The following is a 23,605-nucleotide window of genomic DNA, read 5'->3' on the forward strand; positions in this document are numbered from 1 at the left end:
TACAGTATGGAATATAGGTTTCAGAACAGTAGTTTTGGAAGACCAGCTCATCAAGTGATTTAGGAATCATAGTGTACCATTTATTTCAGACAGACGGTTTGACAGGAAGTACCATGTATAGAGGTGTATTTCAGACAGATGGTTTGACAGGAAGTACCATGTATAGAGGTGTAGGAATCACAGAGTGTGGAGGTGTATTTAACTCTATTCATCGTTTGTTTCTTAGACAGGCTGTGATGTTGACGGAGCAGTGTGACTTCAGCTGTGTTTACATGGCCGGGCCTTAATGCATTATCACAGTGTCAGGACTCACCTTTACCTGTGATTTACCCTATAGACACTAGACTGGATGTGTTGGTGGCTCCATAGGACCAGATTAATATGGACTGGTGATAAACTAGACTGGATGTGTTGGTCTCTCCATAGGACCAGATTAATATGGACTGGTGATAAACTAGACTGGATGTGTTGGTGTCTCCATAGGACCAGATTAATATGGACTGGTGATAAACTAGACTGGATGTGTTGGTGTCTCCATAGGACCAGATTAATATGGACTGGTGATAAACTAGACTGGATGTGTTGGTGTCTCCATAGGACCAGATTAATATGGACTGGTGATAAACTAGACTGGATGTGTTGGTGTCTCCATAGGACCAGATTAATATGGACTGGTGATAAACTAGACTGGATGTGTTGGTGTCTCCATAGGACCAGATTAATATGGACTGGTGATAAACTAGACTGGATGTGTTGGTGTCTCCATAGGACCAGATTAATATGGACTGGTGATAAACTAGACTGGATGTGTTGGTGTCTCCATAGGACCAGATTAATATGGACTGGTGATAAACTAGACTGGATGTGTCGGTGTCTCCATAGGACCAGATTAATATGGACTGGTGATAAACTAGACTGGATGTGTTGGTGTCTCCATAGGACCAGATTAATATGGACTGGTGATAAACTAGACTGGATGTGTTGGTCTCTCCATAGGACCAGATTAATATGGACTGGTGATAAACTAGACTGGATTTGTTGGTGTCTCCATAGGACCAGATTATTATGGACTGGTGATAAACTAGACTGGATGTGTTGGTGTCTCCATAGGGCCAGATTAATATGGACTGGTGATAAACTAGACTGGATGTGTTGGTGTCTCCATAGGACCAGATTAATATGGACTGGTGATACACTAGACTGGATGTGTTGGTGTCTCCATAGGACCAGATTAATATGGACTGGTGATAAACTAGACTGGATGTGTTGGTGTCTCCATAGGACCAGATTAATATGGACTGGTGATAAACTAGACTGGATGTGTTGGTGTCTCCATAGGACCAGATTAATATGGACTGGTGATAAACTAGACTGGATGTGTTGGTGTCTCCATAGGACCAGATTATTATGGATTGGTGCAGCTGTCTACAACCAAGACATGTAATGAATTGGAGATGAGAGACGGTGTAACGAGTGTACAGGGAGTGTTTTAATAAATAAACACAACAATAAAGACAAACCACAAACACGACGCACCGACATGAAAACAGAGTCAATTATCACCTGAGGAAAGAACCGAGGGGAGTGACAGATATATGGGGAAGATAATCAAGGAGGTGATGGATTCCAGGTGAGTGTCATGAGGCGCAGGTGCGCGAGACGATGGTGACAGGTGTTGAGGGATAATCAGCAGCCTGATGACCTAGAGGCCGGAGAGGGAGCGTACGTCTCAGACGGGAGGATATTGTTCTAATCAGGAACTCTTGGCAAACACAGATAGACAATGAAATGCAGCTTTTAACTGATCACAATTAATAACAGCTTGTTTGTTATCTTTTTGTCCTCATAATTAATAACAGCTTGTTTGTTATCTTTATGTCCTCACAATTAATAACAGCTTGTTTGTTATCTTTTTGTCCTCATAATTAATAACAGCTTGTTTGTTATCTTCATGTCTTCACAATTAATAACAGCTTGTTTGTTATCTTCATGTCATTACAATTATACAGAGTTTCTGTTCCACAGATATCAGTACTGTTTTCTCAGCTGTTTTACTGAAGACTAATTCACAATTAGTACTTTTTTGTTCGTGTTAATTAGGAGGCTGTTGAATTAACAATTACTCTTTGATGTTCTCTATGCCCTTACTGAGTTCAAAGTCCCTCGAGAAGATCTGTGTGTGTGTGTGTGTGTGTGTGTGTGTGTGTGTGTGTGTGTGTGTGTGTGTGTGTGTGTGTGTTTGTACGCTGTCAGATCTAATGTCACCTCTGTGTGTGTGTGTGTGTGTGTGTGTTGTTACAGATGCCATGTTGCTGGTAGCTGACCGGCTGGAGGGACCCTTCAACATCGAAGCCATCATGGAACCCATAGATGTGAAGATCTCTGAAGCCATCATGACCATGCAAGACAACAGCATGACAGTTTCAGCTAAGGTAAAGACAACAACCTGACAGTTTCAGCTAGGGTAAAGACAACAACCTGACAGTTTCAGCTAAGGTAAAGACAACAACCTGACAGTTTCAGCTAAGGTAAAGACAACAACCTGACAGTTTCAGCTAAGGTAAAGACGACAACCTGACAGTTTCAGCTAGGGTAAAGACAACACCATGACAGTTTCAGCTAAGGTAAAGACAACAACCTGACAGTTTCAGCTAAGGTAAAGACAACAACCTGACAGTTTCAGCTAAGGTAAAGACAACAACATGACAGTTTCAGCTAAGGTAAAGACAACAACCTGACAGTTTCAGCTAGGGTAAAGACAACAACCTGACAGTTTCATCTAAGGTAAAGACAACAACCTGACAGTTTCAGCTAAGGTAAAGACAACAGCCTGACAGTTTCAGCTAGGGTAAAGACAACAGCATGAAAGTTTCAGCTAGGGTAAAGACAACAACCTGACAGTTTCAGCTAAGGTAAAGACAACAACCTGACAGTTTCAGCTAGGGTAAAGACAACAACCTGACAGTTTCAGCTAAGGTAAAGACAACAACCTGACAGTTTCAGCTAAGGTAAAGACAACAGCATGACAGTTTCAGCTAAGGTAAAGACAACAGCATGACAGTTTCAGCTAGGGTAAAGACAACAACATGACAGTTTCAGCTAAGGTAAAGACAACAACCTGACAGTTTCAGCTAGGGTAAAGACAACAACCTGACAGTTTCAGCTAAGGTAAAGACAACAACCTGACAGTTTCAGCTAAGGTAAAGACAACAACCTGACAGTTTCAGCTAGGGTAAAGACAACAACCTGACAGTTTCAGCTAAGGTAAAGACAACAACCTGACAGTTTCAGCTAAGGTAAAGACAACAGCATGACAGTTTCAGCTAGGGTAAAGACAACAACCTGACAGTTTCAGCTAAGGTAAAGACAACAACCTGACAGTTTCAGCTAGGGTAAAGACAACAACCTGACAGTTTCAGCTAGGGTAAAGACAACAACCTGACAGTTTCAGCTAGGGTAAAGACAACAACCTGACAGTTTCAGCTAAGGTAAAGACAACAACCTGACAGTTTCAGCTAAGGTAAAGACAACAGCATGACAGTTTCAGCTAGGGTAAAGACAACAACCTGACAGTTTCAGCTAAGGTAAAGACAACAACCTGACAGTTTCAGCTAAGGTAAAGACAACAACCTGACAGTTTCAGCTAAGGTAAAGACAACAACCTGACAGTTTCAGCTAAGGTAAAGACAACAACATGACAGTTTCAGCTAGGGTAAAGACAACAACATGACAGTTTCAGCTAAGGTAAAGACAACAACCTGACAGTTTCAGCTAAGGTAAAGACAACAACCTGACAGTTTCAGCTAAGGTAAAGACAACAACCTGACAGTTTCAGCTAGGGTAAAGACAACAACCTGACAGTTTCAGCTAAGGTAAAGACAACAACCTGACAGTTTCAGCTAAGGTAAAGACAACAACCTGACAGTTTCAGCTAGGGTAAAGACAACAACCTGACAGTTTCAGCTAGGGTGAAGACAACAACATGACAGTTTCAGCTAGGGTGAAACCATGGAGAGCATGGTTCGATCACTGCCTGGTACTGCAACTGCTCGGTCTCCGACAGAGGGTGGTGCATACGGCCCAGTACATCACTGCCTGGTACGGCAACTGCTCGGTCTCCAACAGAGGGTGGTGCATACGGCCCAGTACATCACTGCCTGGTACGGCAACTGCTCGGTCTCCAACAGAGGGTAGTATGTACGGCCCAGTACATCACTGGGGGCAAGCTTCCTGCCATCCAGGACCTCTATACCAGGCGGTGTCAGAGGAAGACCCTATAGAGGGTAGTACGTACGGCCCAGTACATCACTGGGGGCAAGCTTCCTGCCATCCAGGACCTCTATAACAGGCGGTGTCAGAGGATGGCCCTAAAAGTGGTCAAAGACTCCAGCCACCCCAGTCATAGACTGTTCTCTCTGATACCGCACGGCAAGCGGTACCGGAGCACCAAGTCTAGGACCAAGAGGCTTCTAACCAGCTTCTATCCCCAAGCCACAAGACTCCTGAACAGCTAATCAAATGGCTACCCAGACTATTTGTCCCCCCCCCCCCTTCTATGCTCCTGTTGCTACTCTCTGTTATTGTCAATGCTTAGGCACTTGATTAACTATATGTACATACTACCTCAACTAACCGGTGCCCCCGCACATTGACTCGGTATCAGTACCACCTGTATATATTGGGATTTTACTGCTGCTATTTAATTACTTGTTACTATTATCTCTTATTCTTATCCATATTTATGTAAACTGCATTGTTGGTTCATGGCTCGTAAGTAAGCATTTCACTGTGAGGTCTACTACACCTGTTGTATTCAGCATTTCACTGTAAGGTCTACTACACCTGTTGTATTCAGCATTTCACTGTGAGGTCTACTACACCTGTTGTATTCAGCATTTCACTGTAAGGTCTACTACACCTGTTGTATTCAGCATTTCACTGTAAGGTCTACTACACCTGTTGTATTCAGCATTTCACTGTAAGGTCTACTACACCTGTTGTATTCAGCATTTCACTGTGAGGTCTACTACACCTGTTGTATTCAGCATTTCACTGTGAGGTCTACTACACCTGTTGTATTCAGCATTTCACTGTGAGGTCTACTACACCTGTTGTATTCAGCATTTCACTGTGAGGTCTACTACACCTGTTGTATTCAGCATTTCACTGTGAGGTCTACCTACACCTGTTGTATTCAGCATTTCACTGTGAGGTCTACTACACCTGTTGTATTCAGCATTTCACTGTAAGGTCTACTACACCTGTTGTATTCAGCATTTCACTGTGAGGTCTACTACACCTGTTGTATTCAGCATTTCACTGTGAGGTCTACTACACCTGTTGTATTCAGCATTTCAATGTGAGGTCTACTACACCTGTTGTATTCAGCATTTCACTGTAAGGTCTACTACACCTGTTGTATTCAGCATTTCACTGTAAGGTCTACTACACCTGTTGTATTCAGCATTTCACTGTAAGGTCTACTACACCTGTTGTATTCAGCATTTCACTGTGAGGTCTACTACACCTGTTGTATTCAGCATTTCACTGTGAGGTCTACTACACCTGTTGTATTCAGCATTTCACTGTGAGGTCTACTACACCTGTTGTATTCAGCATTTCACTGTGAGGTCTACTACACCTGTTGTATTCAGCATTTCACTGTGAGGTCTACTACACCTGTTGTATTCAGCATTTCACTGTGAGGTCTACTACACCTGTTGTATTCAGCATTTCACTGTGAGGTCTACTACACCTGTTGTATTCAGCATTTCACTGTAAGGTCTACTACACCTGTTGTATTCAGCATTTCACTGTGAGGTCTACTACACCTGTTGTATTCAGCATTTCACTGTGAGGTCTACTACACCTGTTGTATTCAGCATTTCACTGTAAGGTCTACTACACCTGTTGTATTCAGCATTTCACTGTGAGGTCTACTACACCTGTTGTATTCAGCATTTCACTGTGAGGTCTACTACACCTGTTGTATTCAGCATTTCACTGTAAGGTCTACTACACCTGTTGTATTCAGCATTTCACTGTAAGGTCTACTACACCTGTTGTATTCAGCATTTCACTGTGAGGTCTACTACACCTGTTGTATTCAGCATTTCACTGTGAGGTCTACTACACCTGTTGTATTCAGCATTTCACTGTAAGGTCTACTACACCTGTTGTATTCAGCATTTCACTGTAAGGTCTACTACACCTGTTGTATTCAGCATTTCACTGTGAGGTCTACTACACCTGTTGTATTCAGCATTTCACTGTGAGGTCTACTACACCTGTTGTATTCAGCATTTCACTGTGAGGTCTACTACACCTGTTGTATTCAGCATTTCACTGTAAGGTCTACTACACCTGTTGTATTCAGCATTTCACTGTAAGGTCTACTACACCTGTTGTATTCAGCATTTCACTGTGAGGTCTACTACACCTGTTGTATTCAGCATTTCACTGTGAGGTCTACTACACCTGTTGTATTCAGCATTTCACTGTAAGGTCTACTACACCTGTTGTATTCAGCATTTCACTGTGAGGTCTACTACACCTGTTGTAATCAGCATTTCACTGTGAGGTCTACTACACCTGTTGTATTCAGCATTTCACTGTGAGGTCTACTACACCTGTTGTATTCAGCATTTCACTGTGAGGTCTACTACACCTGTTGTGTTCAGCATTTCACTGTAAGGTCTACCTACACCTGTTGTTTTCAGCATTTCACTGTGAGGTCTACTACACCTGTTGTATTCAGCATTTCACTGTGAGGTCTACTACACCTGTTGTATTCAGCATTTCACTGTAAGGTCTACAACACCTGTTGTATTCAGCATTTCACTGTGAGGTCTACTACACCTGTTGTATTCAGCATTTCACTGTAAGGTCTACTACACCTGTTGTATTCAGCATTTCACTGTAAGGTCTACTACACCTGTTGTATTCAGCATTTCACTGTGAGGTCTACTACACCTGTTGTATTCAGCATTTCACTGTAAGGTCTACCTACACCTGTTGTTTTCAGCATTTCACTGTGAGGTCTACTACACCTGTTGTTTTCAGCATTTCACTGTGAGGTCTACTACACCTGTTGTATTCAGCATTTCACTGTAAGGTCTACAACACCTGTTGTATTCAGCATTTCACTGTGAGGTCTACTACACCTGTTGTATTCAGCATTTCACTGTAAGGTCTACTACACCTGTTGTATTCAGCATTTCACTGTGAGGTCTACTACACCTGTTGTAATCAGCATTTCACTGTGAGGTCTACTACACCTGTTGTATTCAGCATTTCACTGTGAGGTCTACTACACCTGTTGTATTCAGCATTTCACTGTGAGGTCTACTACACCTGTTGTGTTCAGCATTTCACTGTAAGGTCTACTACACCTGTTGTATTCAGCATTTCACTGTGAGGTCTACTACACCTGTTGTATTCAGCATTTCACTGTGAGGTCTACTACACCTGTTGTATTCAGCATTTCACTGTAAGGTCTACTACACCTGTTGTATTCAGCATTTCACTGTGAGGTCTACTACACCTGTTGTAATCTGCATTTCACTGTAAGGTCTACTACACCTGTTGTATTCAGCATTTCACTGTGAGGTCTACTACACCTGTTGTATTCAGCATTTCACTGTGAGGTCTACTACACCTGTTGTATTCAGCATTTCACTGTGAGGTCTACTACACCTGTTGTATTTAGCATTTCACTGTAAGGTCTACTACACCTGTTGTATTCAGCATTTCACTGTGAGGTCTACTACACCTGTTGTATTCAGCATTTCACTGTGAGGTCTATTACACCTGTTGTATTCAGCATTTCACTGTGAGGTCTACTACACCTGTTGTAATCGGCATTTCACTGTAAGGTCTACTACACCTGTTGTATTCAGCATTTCACTGTGAGGTCTACTACACCTGTTGTAATCGGCATTTCACTGTGAGGTCTACTACACCTGTTGTATTCAGCATTTCACTGTGAGGTCTACTACACCTGTTGTATTCAGCATTTCACTGTGAGGTCTACTACACCTGTTGTATTCAGCATTTCACTGTAAGGTCTACTACACCTGTTGTATTCAGAATTTCACTGTGAGGTCTACTACACCTGTTGTATTCAGCATTTCACTGTGAGGTCTACTACACCTGTTGTATTCAGCATTTCACTGTGAGGTCTACTACACCTGTTGTATTCAGCATTTCACTGTAAGGTCTACTACACCTGTTGTATTCAGCATTTCACTGTAAGGTCTACTACACCTGTTGTAATCAGCATTTCACTGTGAGGTCTACTACACCTGTTGTATTCAGCATTCCACTGTGAGGTCTACTACACCTGTTGTATTCAGCATTTCACTGTGAGGTCTACTACACCTGTTGTATTCAGCATTTCACTGTAAGGTCTACTACACCTGTTGTATTCAGCATTTCACTGTGAGGTCTACTACACCTGTTGTATTCAGCATTTCACTGTGAGGTCTACTACACCTGTTGTATTCAGCATTTCACTGTGAGGTCTACTACACCTGTTGTGTTCAGCATTTCACTGTAAGGTCTACTACACCTGTTGTATTCAGCATTTCACTGTGAGGTCTACAACACCTGTTGTATTCAGCATTTCACTGTGAGGTCTACTACACCTGTTGTATTCAGCATTTCACTGTGAGGTCTACAACACCTGTTGTATTTAGCATTTCACTGTGAGGTCTACTACACCTGTTGTATTCAGCATTTCACTGTGAGGTCTACAACACCTGTTGTATTCAGCATTTCACTGTAAGGTCTACTACACCTGTTGTATTCAGCATTTCACTGTGAGGTCTACTACACCTGTTGTATTCAGCATTTCACTGTGAGGTCTACTACACCTGTTGTATTCAGCATTTCACTGTAAGGTCTACTACACCTGTTGTATTCAGCATTTCACTGTAAGGTCTACTACACCTGTTGTATTCAGCATTTCACTGTCAGGTCTACTACACCTGTTGTATTCAGCATTTCACTGTAAGGTCTACTACACCTGTTGTATTCAGCATTTCACTGTAAGGTCTACTACACCTGTTGTATTCAGCATTTCACTGTAAGGTCTACTACACCTGTTGTATTCAGCATTTCACTGTGAGGTCTACTACACCTGTTGTACAGCATTTCACTGTGAGGTCTACTACACCTGTTGTATTCAGCATTTCACTGTAAGGTCTACTACACCTGTTGTATTCAGCATTTCACTGTAAGGTCTACTACACCTGTTGTATTCAGCATTTCACTGTAAGGTCTACTACACCTGTTGTATTCAGCATTTCACTGTAAGGTCTACTACACCTGTTGTATTCAGCATTTCACTGTGAGGTCTACTACACCTGTTGTATTCAGCATTTCACTGTGAGGTCTACTACACCTGTTGTATTCAGCATTTCACTGTGAGGTCTACTACACCTGTTGTATTCGGTGACTAATACATTTTGATTTGGTTCTGGATCTGATTTCTGTCCAGACTATGACCAATGAGCTACTATATACTCAATGCACGTCACTAATAGTGCGGTTAGTGTGGTTAGTATGAGTGTTGAAACACTGCTCAGGAGTTCCACAGGGCTCTGTTGTCCGACCTGTTCATGTTTAATTAGTGCTTCATATTATTTATCATATAGACTGCTGCTATCCTGACGATGCAAGTTGATCAATTCATCAGAGTTATTATAACTTTTAAAATGTTCTCTTTGTTGACAAACTCTCTGTTCGTAAGTACTAGCTACGTTTTGTTTTTAAAGATAAGCTTGTTTTTGTTGTTGATAAGGCCCATTCTGGACAAATATTTTAACTGACAGGACTTGACTGTAAAACTCAACATTATCTGCCTTGGAATTTAGAACTCCATAACAGAACCTCTTTACATTCAGTAAGGTTCTGTTCAATAAGTTCAGACTCTTCAGAACAGCTGACACCCTGGTGTCTGTTGGCCTTGTGTCTAGAATGGATACCGTTTATCTGCCTTGGAATTTAGAACTCCATCACATAACCTCTTTACATTCAGCAAGGTTCTGTTCAATAAGTTCAGACTCTTCAGAACAGCTGACACCCTGGTGTCTGTTGGCCTTGTGTCTAGAATGGATACCGTTTAAGTCAGACAGGGTGAGTTAAGTCCACGGTCAACATGATGGAGTTTCAGAAAGTCCTAATGGTTTCGTAACATTTCTCTCAAATGTAATCCTGTATTGGGAAATGGTTTTCAAACCCCCATGCTGTTGAACGAGGCCAAACCACAAATTACAGTGTAGTATGAATCACGACATGACTGAGAGTCAAGCTGTTCCAAGAACAGACCCATGTTTCTGAGGAGATAGATGTCTCTGCCCGTCCCTTCCTCCCCTCTCCTCCCCTGCTCCTTCCTCCCCTCTCCTCCCCCGTTCCTTTCACCCCCATTCCTTCCTCCCCCGTTCCTTCCTCTCCCCTCTCCCCCTGTTTCTTCCTCCCCCTTCCTCCTCCGTTCCTTCCTCCCCCTCCTCCCTTGATTCTTCCTACCCCATGCTAGGCTGTAGGTCTACTAAACGGTGCTGGGCTGTAGGTATACTGAATGGTGCTGTAGGTCTACTGAATGGTGCTGGGCTGTAGGTCTACTGAACGATGCTGGGCTGTAGGTCTACTGAATGGCTCTGGGCTGAATGGTGCTGTAGGTCTACTGAATGGTGCTGAGCTGTAGGTCTACTGAATGGTGCTGGGCTGTAGGTCTACTGAATGGCGCTGGGCTGTAGGTCTACTGAATGGCGCTGGGCTGTAGGTCTACTGAATGGTGCTGGGCTGTAAGTCTACTGAATGGTGCTGGGCTGTAAGTCTACTGAATGGTGCTGGGCTGTAGGTCTACTGAACGGTGCTGGGCTGTAGGTCTACTGAATGGTGCTGGGCTGTAGGTCTACTGAATGGTGCTGGGCTGTAGGTCTACTGAACGGTGCTGGGCTGTAGGTCTACTGAATGGTTCTGTAGGTCTACTGAATGGCGCTGTAGGTCTACTGAATGGGTCTGTAGGTCTACTGAATGGGGCTGTAGGTCTACTGAATGGTGCTTGGCTGTAGGTCTACTGAACAGTGCTGGGCTGTAGGTCTACTGAATGAAGCTGGGCTGTAGGTCTACTGAACGGTGCTGGGCTGTAGGTCTACTGAATGGTGCTGGGCTGTAGGTCTACTGAATGGTGCTGGGCTGTAGGTCTACTGAATGGTGCTGGGCTGTAGGTCTACTGAATGGTGCTGGGCTGTAGGTCTACTGAACGGTGCTGGGCTGTAGGTCTACTGAATGGTTCTGTAGGTCTACTGAATGGCGCTGTAGGTCTACTGAATGGGTCTGTAGGTCTACTGAATGGGGCTGTAGGTCTACTGAATGGCGCTTGGCTGTAGGTCTACTGAACAGTGCTGGGCTGTAGGTCTACTGAATGGTGCTGGGCTGTAGGTCTACTGAATGGTGCTGGGCTGTAGTTCTACTGAACGGTGCTGGGCTGTAGGTCTACTGAATGGTTCTGTAGGTCTACTGAATGGCGCTGTAGGTCTACTGAATGGGTCTGTAGGTCTACTGAATGGGGCTGTAGGTCTACTGAATGGCGCTTGGCTGTAGGTCTACTGAATGGTGCTGGGCTGTAGGTCTACTGAATGGTGCTGGGCTGTAGGTCTACTGAATGGTGCTGGGCTGTAGGTCTACTGAATGGTGCTGTAGGTCTACTGAATGGGGCTGTAGGTCTACTGAATGGCGCTTGGCTGTAGGTCTACTGAATGGTGCTGGGCTGTAGGTCTACTGAATGGTGCTGTAGGTCTACTGAATGGGGCTGTAGGTCTACTGAATGGCGCTTGGCTGTAGGTCTACTGAATGGTGCTGGGCTGTAGGTCTACTGAATGGCGCTGGGCTGTAGGTCTACTGAATGGGGCTGTAGGTCTACTGAATGGCGCTTGGCTGTAGGTCTACTGAATGGTGCTGGGCTGTAGGTCTACTGAATGGTGCTGGGCTGTAGGTCTACTGAATGGTTCTGTAGGTCTACTGAATGGCGCTGTAGGTCTACTGAATGGGTCTGTAGGTCTACTGAATGGGGCTGTAGGTCTACTGAATGGTGCTTGGCTGTAGGTCTACTGAACAGTGCTGGGCTGTAGGTCTACTGAATGAAGCTGGGCTGTAGGTCTACTGAACGGTGCTGGGCTGTAGGTCTACTGAATGGTGCTGGGCTGTAGGTCTACTGAATGGTGCTGGGCTGTAGGTCTACTGAATGGTGCTGGGCTGTAGGTCTACTGAACGGTGCTGGGCTGTAGGTCTACTGAATGGTTCTGTAGGTCTACTGAATGGCGCTGTAGGTCTACTGAATGGGTCTGTAGGTCTACTGAATGGGGCTGTAGGTCTACTGAATGGCGCTTGGCTGTAGGTCTACTGAACAGTGCTGGGCTGTAGGTCTACTGAATGGTGCTGGGCTGTAGGTCTACTGAATGGTGCTGGGCTGTAGTTCTACTGAACGGTGCTGGGCTGTAGGTCTACTGAATGGTTCTGTAGGTCTACTGAATGGCGCTGTAGGTCTACTGAATGGGTCTGTAGGTCTACTGAATGGGGCTGTAGGTCTACTGAATGGCGCTTGGCTGTAGGTCTACTGAATGGTGCTGGGCTGTAGGTCTACTGAATGGTGCTGGGCTGTAGGTCTACTGAATGGTGCTGGGCTGTAGGTCTACTGAATGGTGCTGTAGGTCTACTGAATGGGGCTGTAGGTCTACTGAATGGCGCTTGGCTGTAGGTCTACTGAATGGTGCTGGGCTGTAGGTCTACTGAATGGTGCTGTAGGTCTACTGAATGGGGCTGTAGGTCTACTGAATGGCGCTTGGCTGTAGGTCTACTGAATGGTGCTGGGCTGTAGGTCTACTGAATGGCGCTGGGCTGTAGGTCTACTGAATGGGGCTGTAGGTCTACTGAATGGCGCTTGGCTGTAGGTCTACTGAATGGTGCTGGGCTGTAGGTCTACTGAATGGTGCTGGGCTGTAGGTCTACTGAATGGTTCTGTAGGTCTACTGAATGGCGCTGTAGGTCTACTGAATGGGTCTGTAGGTCTACTGAATGGGGCTGTAGGTCTACTGAATGGCGCTTGGCTGTCGGTCTACTGAATGGTGCTGGGCTGTAGGTCTACTGAATGGCGCTTGGCTGTAGGTCTACTGAATGGTGCTGGGCTGTAGGTCTACTGAATGGTGCTGGGCTGTAGGTCTACTGAATGGTGCTGGGCTGTAGGTCTACTGAATGGTGCTGTAGGTCTACTGAATGGTGCTTGGCTGTAGGTCTACTGAACAGTGCTGGGCTGTAGGTCTACTGAATGAAGCTGGGCTGTAGGTCTACTGAACGGTGCTGGGCTGTAGGTCTACTGAATGGTTCTGTAGGTCTACTGAATGGGGCTGTAGGTCTACTGAATGGGGCTGTAGGTCCACTGAATGGCGCTTGGCTGTAGGTCTACTGAATGGTGCTGGGCTGTAGGTCTACTGAATGGTGCTGGGCTGTAGGTCTACTGAATGGTTCTGTAGGTCTACTGAATGGGGCTGTAGGTCTACTGAATGGGGCTGTAGGTCTACTGAATGGGGCTGTAGGTCCACTGAATGGCGCTTGGCTGTAGGTCTACTGAATGGTGCTGGGCTGTAGGTCTACTGAATGGCGCTGGGCTATTATTGTCAAATCGTTTGATATTTGACGAGTTGAGGTTGCCATTGTAGTAATCCCTTTTAGATAACAAGACTCCTCGATATGACTAATGCACATCTGTGGTATCCCTGTCCTACCTGGCGGATTGTAAAGTAGGTTTGTTTTCTCCACAGTAAGTTAACAGGGTGTGTCTCTATGTGGTCTTTCAGGTGTTCCAGGGGTGTGGTCAGCCCAAGCCGTCTGGGATGGGCAGCAGCAGATCAGCCAGGGGGATCTCTGATGTCTTCAACGCCCGATTCAGACCCTACAGCCCAGAGGAGAGACCCACCACTGCCGCTGGCACCAGCCTGGACAGACTGGTAAGAGATGAGGACAGGGAGGAGGACAGACTGGTAAGAGAGGAGGACAGGGAGGAGGACAGACTGGTAAGAGATGAGGACAGGGAAGAGGACAGACTGGTAAGAGAGGAGGACAGACTGGTAAGAGATGAGGACAGGGAGGAGGACAGACTGGTAAGAGAGGAGGACAGGGAGGAGGACAGACTGGTAAGAGATGAGGACAGGGAAGAGGACAGACTGGTAAGAGAGGAGGACAGGGAGGAAGGCAGGGAGAAGGACAGACTGGTAAGAGAGGAGGGCAGGGAGAAGGACAGACTGGTAAGAGAGGAGGACAGGGAGGAAGGCAGGGAGAAGGACAGACTGGTAAGAGAGGAGGGCAAGGAGAAGGACAGACTGGTAAGAGAGGAGAACAGGGAGAAGGACAGACTGGTAAGGGAGAAGGACAGACTGGTAAGAGAGGAGGAGAGGGAGAAGGAGAGACTGGTAAGGGAGAAGGACAGACTGGTAAGAGAGGAGGACAGGGAGAAGGACAGACTGGTAAGAGAAGAGGACAGGGAGAAGGACAAACTGGTAAGGGAGAAGGACAGACTGGTAAGAGAGGAGGAGAGGGAGAAGGACAGACTGGTAAGAGAGGAGGACAGGGAGAAGGACAGACTGGTAAGAGAGGAGGACAGGGAGAAGGACAGACTGGTAAGAGAGGAGGACAAGGAGGAAGGCAGGGAGAAGGACAGACTGGTAAGAGAGGAGGACAGGGAGGAGGACAGTGAAGGGATACTCTACTCTAGACATTTCTGTATCAGATATCTAGGGTTGGGGGTAGGATAATCTGATCCTAGATCTGTGGTTAGGGGAAGGAGAAGGAAGGGTGGCAGGGAGAGAACCACTCTAGTCTCAGATGTAGACAAGAGACCAGAATCTTCTATATCAGACCAACGTTATAGAAGTCTCTGGAAGTGTGAAATCATACTGTCTACTGAGAGAACCAGCAGAGAGATAGTTTGAGATTAAATCACTTTTATGTTATCCCCTGAGTCCTTCTCTGAGTCCAAAATGGCACCCTATTCCCTATATAGTGCACTAGTTTTGATGGTCCCGGTCAAAAGTAGTGCAGAATAAAGGGAATGGGGCTCCATTTGGACCCCAGCCCCTCCTCTCAGTTGAATCCTCAGTTCCATGTTCAGGTCATGGCTCTGTGTTGACTCATACACAGCCTCGGTCTCCCACCATCCTGTCATCTCCCCAGGGGAGAGTGAAGTGTGCAGGGATAAGTGTGCTCTCTCCTCTCAAGCGCTCTCTCACTCTACTGTTACCTTGATGGTCAAACCCTGGAGGGTTTTCAGGGAACAAAGGGCTGGTGGTCACATCATGGAGGGTTTTATGGGAAAAAAGAGCTGGTGGTCACATCCCAAAGGGTTTTATGGGAACAAAGAGCTGGTGGTCACATCATGGAGGGTTTTATAGGAACAAAGAGCTGGTGGTCACACCCTGGATGGTTTTATGGGAACAAAGAGCTGGTGGTCACACCCTGGAGGGTTTTATGGGAACAAAGAGCTGGTGGTCACACCCTGGAGGGTTTTATGGGAACAAAGAGCTGGTGGTCACACCCTGGTTGGTTTTATGGGAACAAAGAGCTGGTGGTCACACCCTGGAGGGTTTTATGGGAACAAAGAGCTGGTGGTCACACCATGGAGGGTTTTCTAGGAACAAAGAGCTGGTGGTCACACCATGGAGGGTTTTATAGGAACAAAGAGCTGGTGGTAACATCATGGAGGGTTTTATGGGAACAAAGAGCTGGTGGTCACACCCTGGATGGTTTTATGGGAACAAAGAGCTGGTGGTCACACCCTGGAGGGTTTTATGGGAACAAAGAGCTGGTGGTCACACCATGGAGGGTTTTATGGGAACAAAGAGCTGGTGGTCACATCATGGAGGGTTTTATGGGAACAAAGAGCTGGTGGTCCCACCATGGAGGGTTTTATGGGAACAAAGAGCTGGTGGTCACATCATGGAGGGTTTTATGGGAACAAAGACCTGGTGGTCACATCATGGAGGGTTTTATGGGAACAAAGAGCTCAAGGAAACAACATATGCATGTCAATACATATTTACATACCTATTTTCAACACCCAATTTTCTTTTAAGCAATTCTTGAAAAATCCATACACTACCCCTCCGGGATGATACATTATCCCTCCGGGATGATACATTACCCCTCCAGGATGATACATTACCCCTACAGGATGTTACATTACCCCTCCAGGATGGTACATTACCCCCCCAGGATGTTACATTACCCCTCCGGGATGTTACAATAACCCTCCGGGATGGTACATTACCCCTCCGGGATGTTACATTTCCCTCCAGGATGATACATTACCCCTCCAGGATGGTACATTACCCCTCCAGGATAGTACAGTACTCCTCCAGGATGATAACACCAGGACATTGTCTTAGAGAAGATGTAGATTGGAAAGATAATTTTAATATAATGTGTTATAATACATAATGATTGAGGCAGGTGTAATAACATGAGTTGAGAGGTGCTTAGACTCCCAAAGAGAGAGGAGGCAGGGGAATTGAATATCTTGCCAGAACTGTTCATCACGTTCTATGGTTGCTATTGGTTTCCAGACTAATGCATGTATTCATAGCCTTCCTTGCATTGTATATGTTTTATTTCTCTCTCTCATCTGCCTTTCTATTAAATCCCTCTCTTCTCTGTTTCTCTGCTGCTCCCAGAGGACAGTGTGGAGGACAATGCAACACAGCGTAAGCCTTCCTTCCAATCCGCCTCTTACCTCATCTCATCTGTCTTGTGGATCTGTCCTGTCCTCTTCCTACTTGTCAACATTACTCTCAGAGAGATATCTGTACTGTCTGATGCTGCTACAGGAGGCTGTAGTCTAGATGTAGTGTCTGATGCTGCTACAGGAGGCTGTAGTCTAGATGTATAACTGTAGTGTCTGATGCTGCTACAGGAGGCTGTAGTCTAGATGTAGTGTCTGTTTCTGCTACAGGAGGCTGTAGTCTAGATGTAGTGTCTGTTTCTGCTACAGGAGGCTGTAGTCTAGATGTATAGCTGTAGTGTCTGATGCTGCTACAGGAGGCTGTAGTCTAGATGTATAGCTGTAGTGTCTGATGCTACTACAGGAGGCTGTAGTCTAGATGTATAGCTGTAGTGTCTGATGCTGTTACAGGAGGCTATAGTCTAGATGTAGTTTCTGATGCTGCTACAGGAGGTTGTAGTCTAGCTGTAGTGTCTGATGCTGCTACAGGAGGCTGTAGTCTAGCTGAAGTGTCTGATGCCGCTACAGGAGGCTGTAGTCTAGCTGAAGTGTCTGATGCCGCTAAAGGAGGCTGTAGTCTAGCTGAAGTGTCTGATGCCGCTACAGGAGGTTGTAGTCTAGCTGAAGTGTCTGATGCCGCTACAGGAGGCTGTAGTCTAGCTGAAGTGTCTGATGCCGCTACAGGAGGTTGTAGTCTAGCTGAAGTGTCTGATGCCGCTACAGGAGGTTGTAGTCTAGCTATATAGCTGAAGTGTCTGATGCTGCTACAGGAGGCTGTAGTCTAGCAAAAGTGTCTGATGCCGCTACAGGAGGCTGTAGTCTAGCTGAAGTGTCTGATGCCGCTACAGGAGGTTGTAGTCTAGCTGAAGTGTCTGATGCCGCTACAGGAGGCTGTAGTCTAGCTGAAGTGTCTGATGCCGCTACAGGAGGTTGTAGTCTAGCTGAAGTGTCTGATGCCGCTACAGGAGGTTGTAGTCTAGCTGAAGTGTCTGATGCCGCTACAGGAGGCTGTAGTCTAGCTGAAGTGTCTGATGCCGCTACAGGAGGCTGTAGTCTAGCTGAAGTGTCTGATGCCGCTACAGGAGGCTGTAGTCTAGCTGAAGTGTCTGATGCTGCTACAGGAGGCTGTAGTCTAGCTGTAGTGTCTGATGCAGCAACAGGAGGCTGTAGTCTAGCTATATAGCTGAAGTGTCTGATGCTTCTACAGGAGGCTGTAGTCTAGCTGAAGTGTCTGATGCTGCTACAGGATGCTGTAGTCTAGATGTATAGCTGAAGTGTCTGATGCTGCTACAGGAGGCTGTAGTTTAGCTGAAGTGTCTGATGCTGCTACAGGAGGCTGTAGTCTAGCTGGAGTGTCTGATGCTGCTACAGGAGGCTGTAGTCTAGCTGAAGTGTCTGATGCCGCTACAGGAGGCTGTAGTCTAGCTGAAGTGTCTGATGCCGCTACAGGAGGCTGTAGTCTAGCTGAAGTGTCTGATGCCGCTACAGGAGGCTGTAGTCTAGCTGAAGTGTCTGATGCTGCTACAGGAGGCTGTAGTCTAGCTGTAGTGTCTGATGCTGCAACAGGAGGCTGTAGTCTAGCTATATAGCTGAAGTGTCTGATGCTTCTACAGGAGGCTGTAGTCTAGCTGAAGTGTCTGATGCTGCTACAGGAGGCTGTAGTCTAGATGTATAGCTGAAGTGTCTGATGCTGCTACAGGAGGCTGTAGTCTAGCTGAAGTGTCTGATTCTGCTACAGGAGGCTGTAGTCTAGCTGAAGCGTCTGATGCTGCTACAGGAGGCTGTAGTCTAGATGTAGTGTCTGATGCTGCTACAGGAGGCTGTAGTCTAGATGTATAGCTGAAGTGTCTGATGCTGCTACAGGAGGCTGTAGTTTAGCTGAAGTGTCTGATGCTACTACTGGAGTCTGTAGTCTAGCTGAAGTGTCTGATGCTGTTACAGGAGGCTGTAGTGTAGATGTAGTGTCTGGTGCTGCTACAGGAGGCTGTAGTCTAGCTGAAGTGTCTGATGCTGCTACAGGAGGCTGTGGTCTAGATGTAGTGTCTGATGCTGCTACAGGAGGCTGAAGTCTAGATGTATAGCTGTAGTGTCTGATGCCGCTACAGGAGGTTGTAGTCTAGCTGAAGTGTCTGATGCCGCTACTGGAGGCTGTAGTCTAGCTGAAGTGTCTGATGCCGCTACAGGAGGTTGTAGTCTAGCTGAAGTGTCTGATGCCGCTACAGGAGGTTGTAGTCTAGCTATATAGCTGAAGTGTCTGATGCTGCTACAGGAGGCTGTAGTCTAGCAAAAGTGTCTGATGCCGCTACAGGAGGCTGTAGTCTAGCTGAAGTGTCTGATGCTGTTACAGGAGGCTGTAGTGTAGATGTAGTGTCTGGTGCTGCTACAGGAGGCTGTAGTCTAGCTGAAGTGTCTGATGCTGCTACAGGAGGCTGTGGTCTAGATGTAGTGTCTGATGCTGCTACAGGAGGCTGAAGTCTAGATGTATAGCTGTAGTGTCTGATGCCGCTACAGGAGGTTGTAGTCTAGCTGAAGTGTCTGATGCCGCTACAGGAGGCTGTAGTCTAGCTGAAGTGTCTGATGCCGCTACAGGAGGTTGTAGTCTAGCTGAAGTGTCTGATGCCGCTACAGGAGGTTGTAGTCTAGCTATATAGCTGAAGTGTCTGATGCTGCTACAGGAGGCTGTAGTCTAGCAAAAGTGTCTGATGCCGCTACAGGAGGCTGTAGTCTAGCTGAAGTGTCTGATGCTGTTACAGGAGGCTGTAGTGTAGATGTAGTGTCTGGTGCTGCTACAGGAGGCTGTAGTCTAGCTGAAGTGTCTGATGCTGCTACAGGAGGCTGTGGTCTAGATGTAGTGTCTGATGCTGCTACAGGAGGCTGAAGTCTAGATGTATAGCTGTAGTGTCTGATGCCGCTACAGGAGGTTGTAGTCTAGCTGAAGTGTCTGATGCCGCTACAGGAGGCTGTAGTCTAGCTGAAGTGTCTGATGCCGCTACAGGAGGTTGTAGTCTAGCTGAAGTGTCTGATGCCGCTACAGGAGGTTGTAGTCTAGCTATATAGCTGAAGTGTCTGATGCTGCTACAGGAGGCTGTAGTCTAGCAAAAGTGTCTGATGCCGCTACAGGAGGCTGTAGTCTAGCTGAAGTGTCTGATGCCGCTACAGGAGGTTGTAGTCTAGCTGAAGTGTCTGATGCCGCTACAGGAGGCTGTAGTCTAGCTGAAGTGTCTGATGCCGCTACAGGAGGTTGTAGTCTAGCTGAAGTGTCTGATGCCGCTACAGGAGGTTGTAGTCTAGCTGAAGTGTCTGATGCCGCTACAGGAGGCTGTAGTCTAGCTGAAGTGTCTGATGCCGCTACAGGAGGCTGTAGTCTAGCTGAAGTGTCTGATGCCGCTACAGGAGGCTGTAGTCTAGCTGAAGTGTCTGATGCTGCTACAGGAGGCTGTAGTCTAGCTGTAGTGTCTGATGCAGCAACAGGAGGCTGTAGTCTAGCTATATAGCTGAAGTGTCTGATGCTTCTACAGGAGGCTGTAGTCTAGCTGAAGTGTCTGATGCTGCTACAGGATGCTGTAGTCTAGCTGTAGTGTCTGATGCTGCAACAGGAGGCTGTAGTCTAGCTATATAGCTGAAGTGTCTGATGCTTCTACAGGAGGCTGTAGTCTAGCTGAAGTGTCTGATGCTGCTACAGGAGGCTGTAGTCTAGATGTATAGCTGAAGTGTCTGATGCTGCTACAGGAGGCTGTAGTCTAGCTGAAGTGTCTGATTCTGCTACAGGAGGCTGTAGTCTAGCTGAAGCGTCTGATGCTGCTACAGGAGGCTGTGGTCTAGATGTAGTGTCTGATGCTGCTACAGGAGGCTGAAGTCTAGATGTATAGCTGTAGTGTCTGATGCCACTACAGGAGGCTGTAGTCTAGCTGAAGTGTCTGATGCTGCTACAGGAGGCTGTATAGCTGTAGTGTGTGATGCTGCTAGGTATTATATATTGTATTTCATGTACTCAAATATACATGTTTTTATTGTCAGCTATTATATATTTTATGTACTCATATATTTTGTATTTTATCGTCATTTACATTAGTCATCTAACAGACTCCCATCTAGAGAGACCCACAGAACCATTTACATTAGTCATCTAACAGACTCCCATCTAGAGAGACCCACAGAACCATTTACATTAGTCATCTAACAGACTCCCATCTAGAGAGACCCACAGAACCATTTACATTAGTCATCTAACAGACTCCCATCTAGAGAGACCCACAGAACCATTTACATTAGTCATCTAACAGACTCCCATCTAGAGAGACCCACAGAACCATTTACATTAGTCATCTAACAGACTCCCATCTAGAGAGACCCACAGAACCATTTACATTAGTCATCTAACAGACTCCCATCTAGAGAGACCCACAGAACCATTTACATTAGTCATCTAACAGACTCCCATCTAGAGAGACCCACAGAACCATTTACATTAGTCATCTAACAGACTCCCATCTAGAGAGACCCACAGAACCATTTACATTAGTCATCTAACAGACTCCCATCTAGAGAGACCCACAGAACCATTTACATTAGTCATCTAACAGACTCCCATCTAGAGAGACCCACAGAACCATTTACATTAGTCATCTAACAGACTCCCATCTAGAGAGACCCACAGAACCATTTACATTAGTCATCTAACAGACTCCCATCTAGAGAGACCCACAGAACCATTTACATTAGTCATCTAACAGACTCCCATCTAGAGAGACCCACAGAACCATTTACATTAGTCATCTAACAGACTCCCATCTAGAGAGACCCACAGAACCATTTACATTAGTCATCTAACAGACTCCCATCTAGAGAGACCCACAGAACCATTTACATTAGTCATCTAACAGACTCCCATCTAGAGAGACCCACAGAACCATTTACATTAGTCATCTAACAGACTCCCATCTAGAGAGACCCACAGAACCATTTACATTAGTCATCTAACAGACTCCCATCTAGAGAGACCCACAGAACCATTTACATTAGTCATCTAACAGACTCCCATCTAGAGAGACCCACAGAACCATTTACATTAGTCATCTAACAGACTCCCATCTAGAGAGACGCACAGAACCATTTACATTAGTCATCTAACAGACTCCCATCTAGAGAGACCCACAGAACCATTTACATTAGTCATCTAACAGACTCCCATCTAGAGAGACCCACAGAACCATTTACATTAGTCATCTAACAGACTCCCATCTAGAGAGACCCACAGAACCACCCAGGGTCAACACCCTGCCCCAGTGCACCGCGAATCCCCCACAATTCCCTGAGAGCGGCACCTCAACCATCTGAGACCCCCCCCCCATCCCTGAACATATGTAATGAATAATAATATATTAATAATTCCATTCCGCACCCCCAAGACCCCCCCGCCCCACCCCAAGTCACCGTTCCCCCCACCCCAAGACCCCCCCGCCCCACCCCAAGCCACCGTTCCCCCAATGCACCAACATCCAACAGAATGAACTAAATAGAAAATCTCCAGAAAACAGAAATCCACAATGCATCATAACAGCAAGTCCGACTGCATACGTTTGAGTGCCAGTGTGCATATTTGTATTTATTTTTGACCGTCGTTCTATCCCCCCGCCCAGCAACTCCCCTCCTGGCCACCCTCCCACGTGTCTCCAGTTCCACATCCCAACCCTCAGCCCATCCCACCTATCTCTGCTGGCCACCCTCCCACGTGTCTCCAGTTCCACATCCCAACCCTCAGCCCATCCCACCTATCTCTGCTGGCCACCCTCTTTGGATTACTGCGCACCATACAGTGCCAGTCAAAAGTTTGGACACACCTGCGTGAATCAGGCCTTCGTGGTCGAATGTCTGAAAAGAAACGACTACTAAAGGAAACCAATAATAAGAAGAGACTTGCTTGGGCCAAGAAACACAAGCAATGGAAATTAGACCGGTGGAAATCTGTCCTTAGAGACAAATTTGCCATTTTATGAGACGCAGAGTAAGTAAACGGATGAGCTCCGCATGTGTGGTTCCCACCGTGAAGCATGGAGGAGGAGGTGTTATGGTGCTTTGCTGGTGATACCGTCTGTGATTTATTTAGAATTCAAGGCACACTTAACCAGCATAGCTACCACAGCATTCTGCAGCGTTACGCCATCCCATCTGGTTTGCGCTTCGTGGGACTTTCATTCGTTTCTCAACAGGACAATGACCCACCACACCTCCAGGTTGTATCAGGGCTATTTGACCAATAAGAAGAGTGAGGGAGTGCTGCATCAGATAACCTGGCCTCTACAATCACCGGACCTCAACCCAATTGAGATGGATTGGGATGAGTTGGACTACAGGGTGAAGGAAAAGCAGCCAACAAGTGCTCAGCATATGTGGGAACTCCTTCAAGACTGTTGGAAAAGCATTCCAGGTGAAGCTGGTTGAGAGAATGCCAAGAGTGCTCAAAGCTGTCATCAAGGCAAAGGGTGGCTACTTTGAAGAATCTAAAATATAAAATATATTTTGATTTGTTTAAGACATTTTTCTGGTTCCTACATGATTCCATATGTGTTATTTCATAGTTTTGATGTCTTCACTGTTATTCTACAATGTAGAAAACCCCTTGAATGCGTAGGTGTTGTAAAACTTTTGACTGTTACTGTACATGATGGATGCTGGTGGCCAATCCTCAAAGGCTTTAGTTTTTGACAAACCCTTACGCAAGGTAGAACAAAACACCACCATGTTGTTTCACATCTCTAATTTATGAAACGTGCAGAATAATGCCAGGCTGGTTGGGGGCTGGAGGGGGCTGCGTGGGGGGGCACGCAACATTGC

General features: G+C 46.1%; 1 protein-coding gene across 2 annotated transcripts in view; it reads left to right on the forward strand.

The window, feature by feature from the left end:
• LOC118947131 (glypican-6-like) overlaps positions 1-23,605 on the forward strand; it is a 198,173-nt gene that overhangs the window by 135,302 nt on the left and 39,266 nt on the right. The window contains exons 3-5 of one of the 2 annotated variants that reach the window (XM_036972373.1): positions 2,302-2,432; positions 13,857-14,006; positions 16,725-16,754. In XM_036972373.1, coding sequence (XP_036828268.1) covers positions 2,302-2,432; positions 13,857-14,006; positions 16,725-16,754 — 311 coding nt within the window. The remainder of the gene's footprint in view (positions 1-2,301; positions 2,433-13,856; positions 14,007-16,724; positions 16,755-23,605) is intronic. The other variant, XM_036972374.1, reaches the window with a different exon arrangement.

This window comes from Oncorhynchus mykiss, unplaced genomic scaffold, assembly GCF_013265735.2.
Source record: "Oncorhynchus mykiss isolate Arlee unplaced genomic scaffold, USDA_OmykA_1.1 un_scaffold_144, whole genome shotgun sequence".
NCBI classification, from domain to species: domain Eukaryota; kingdom Metazoa; phylum Chordata; class Actinopteri; order Salmoniformes; family Salmonidae; genus Oncorhynchus; species Oncorhynchus mykiss.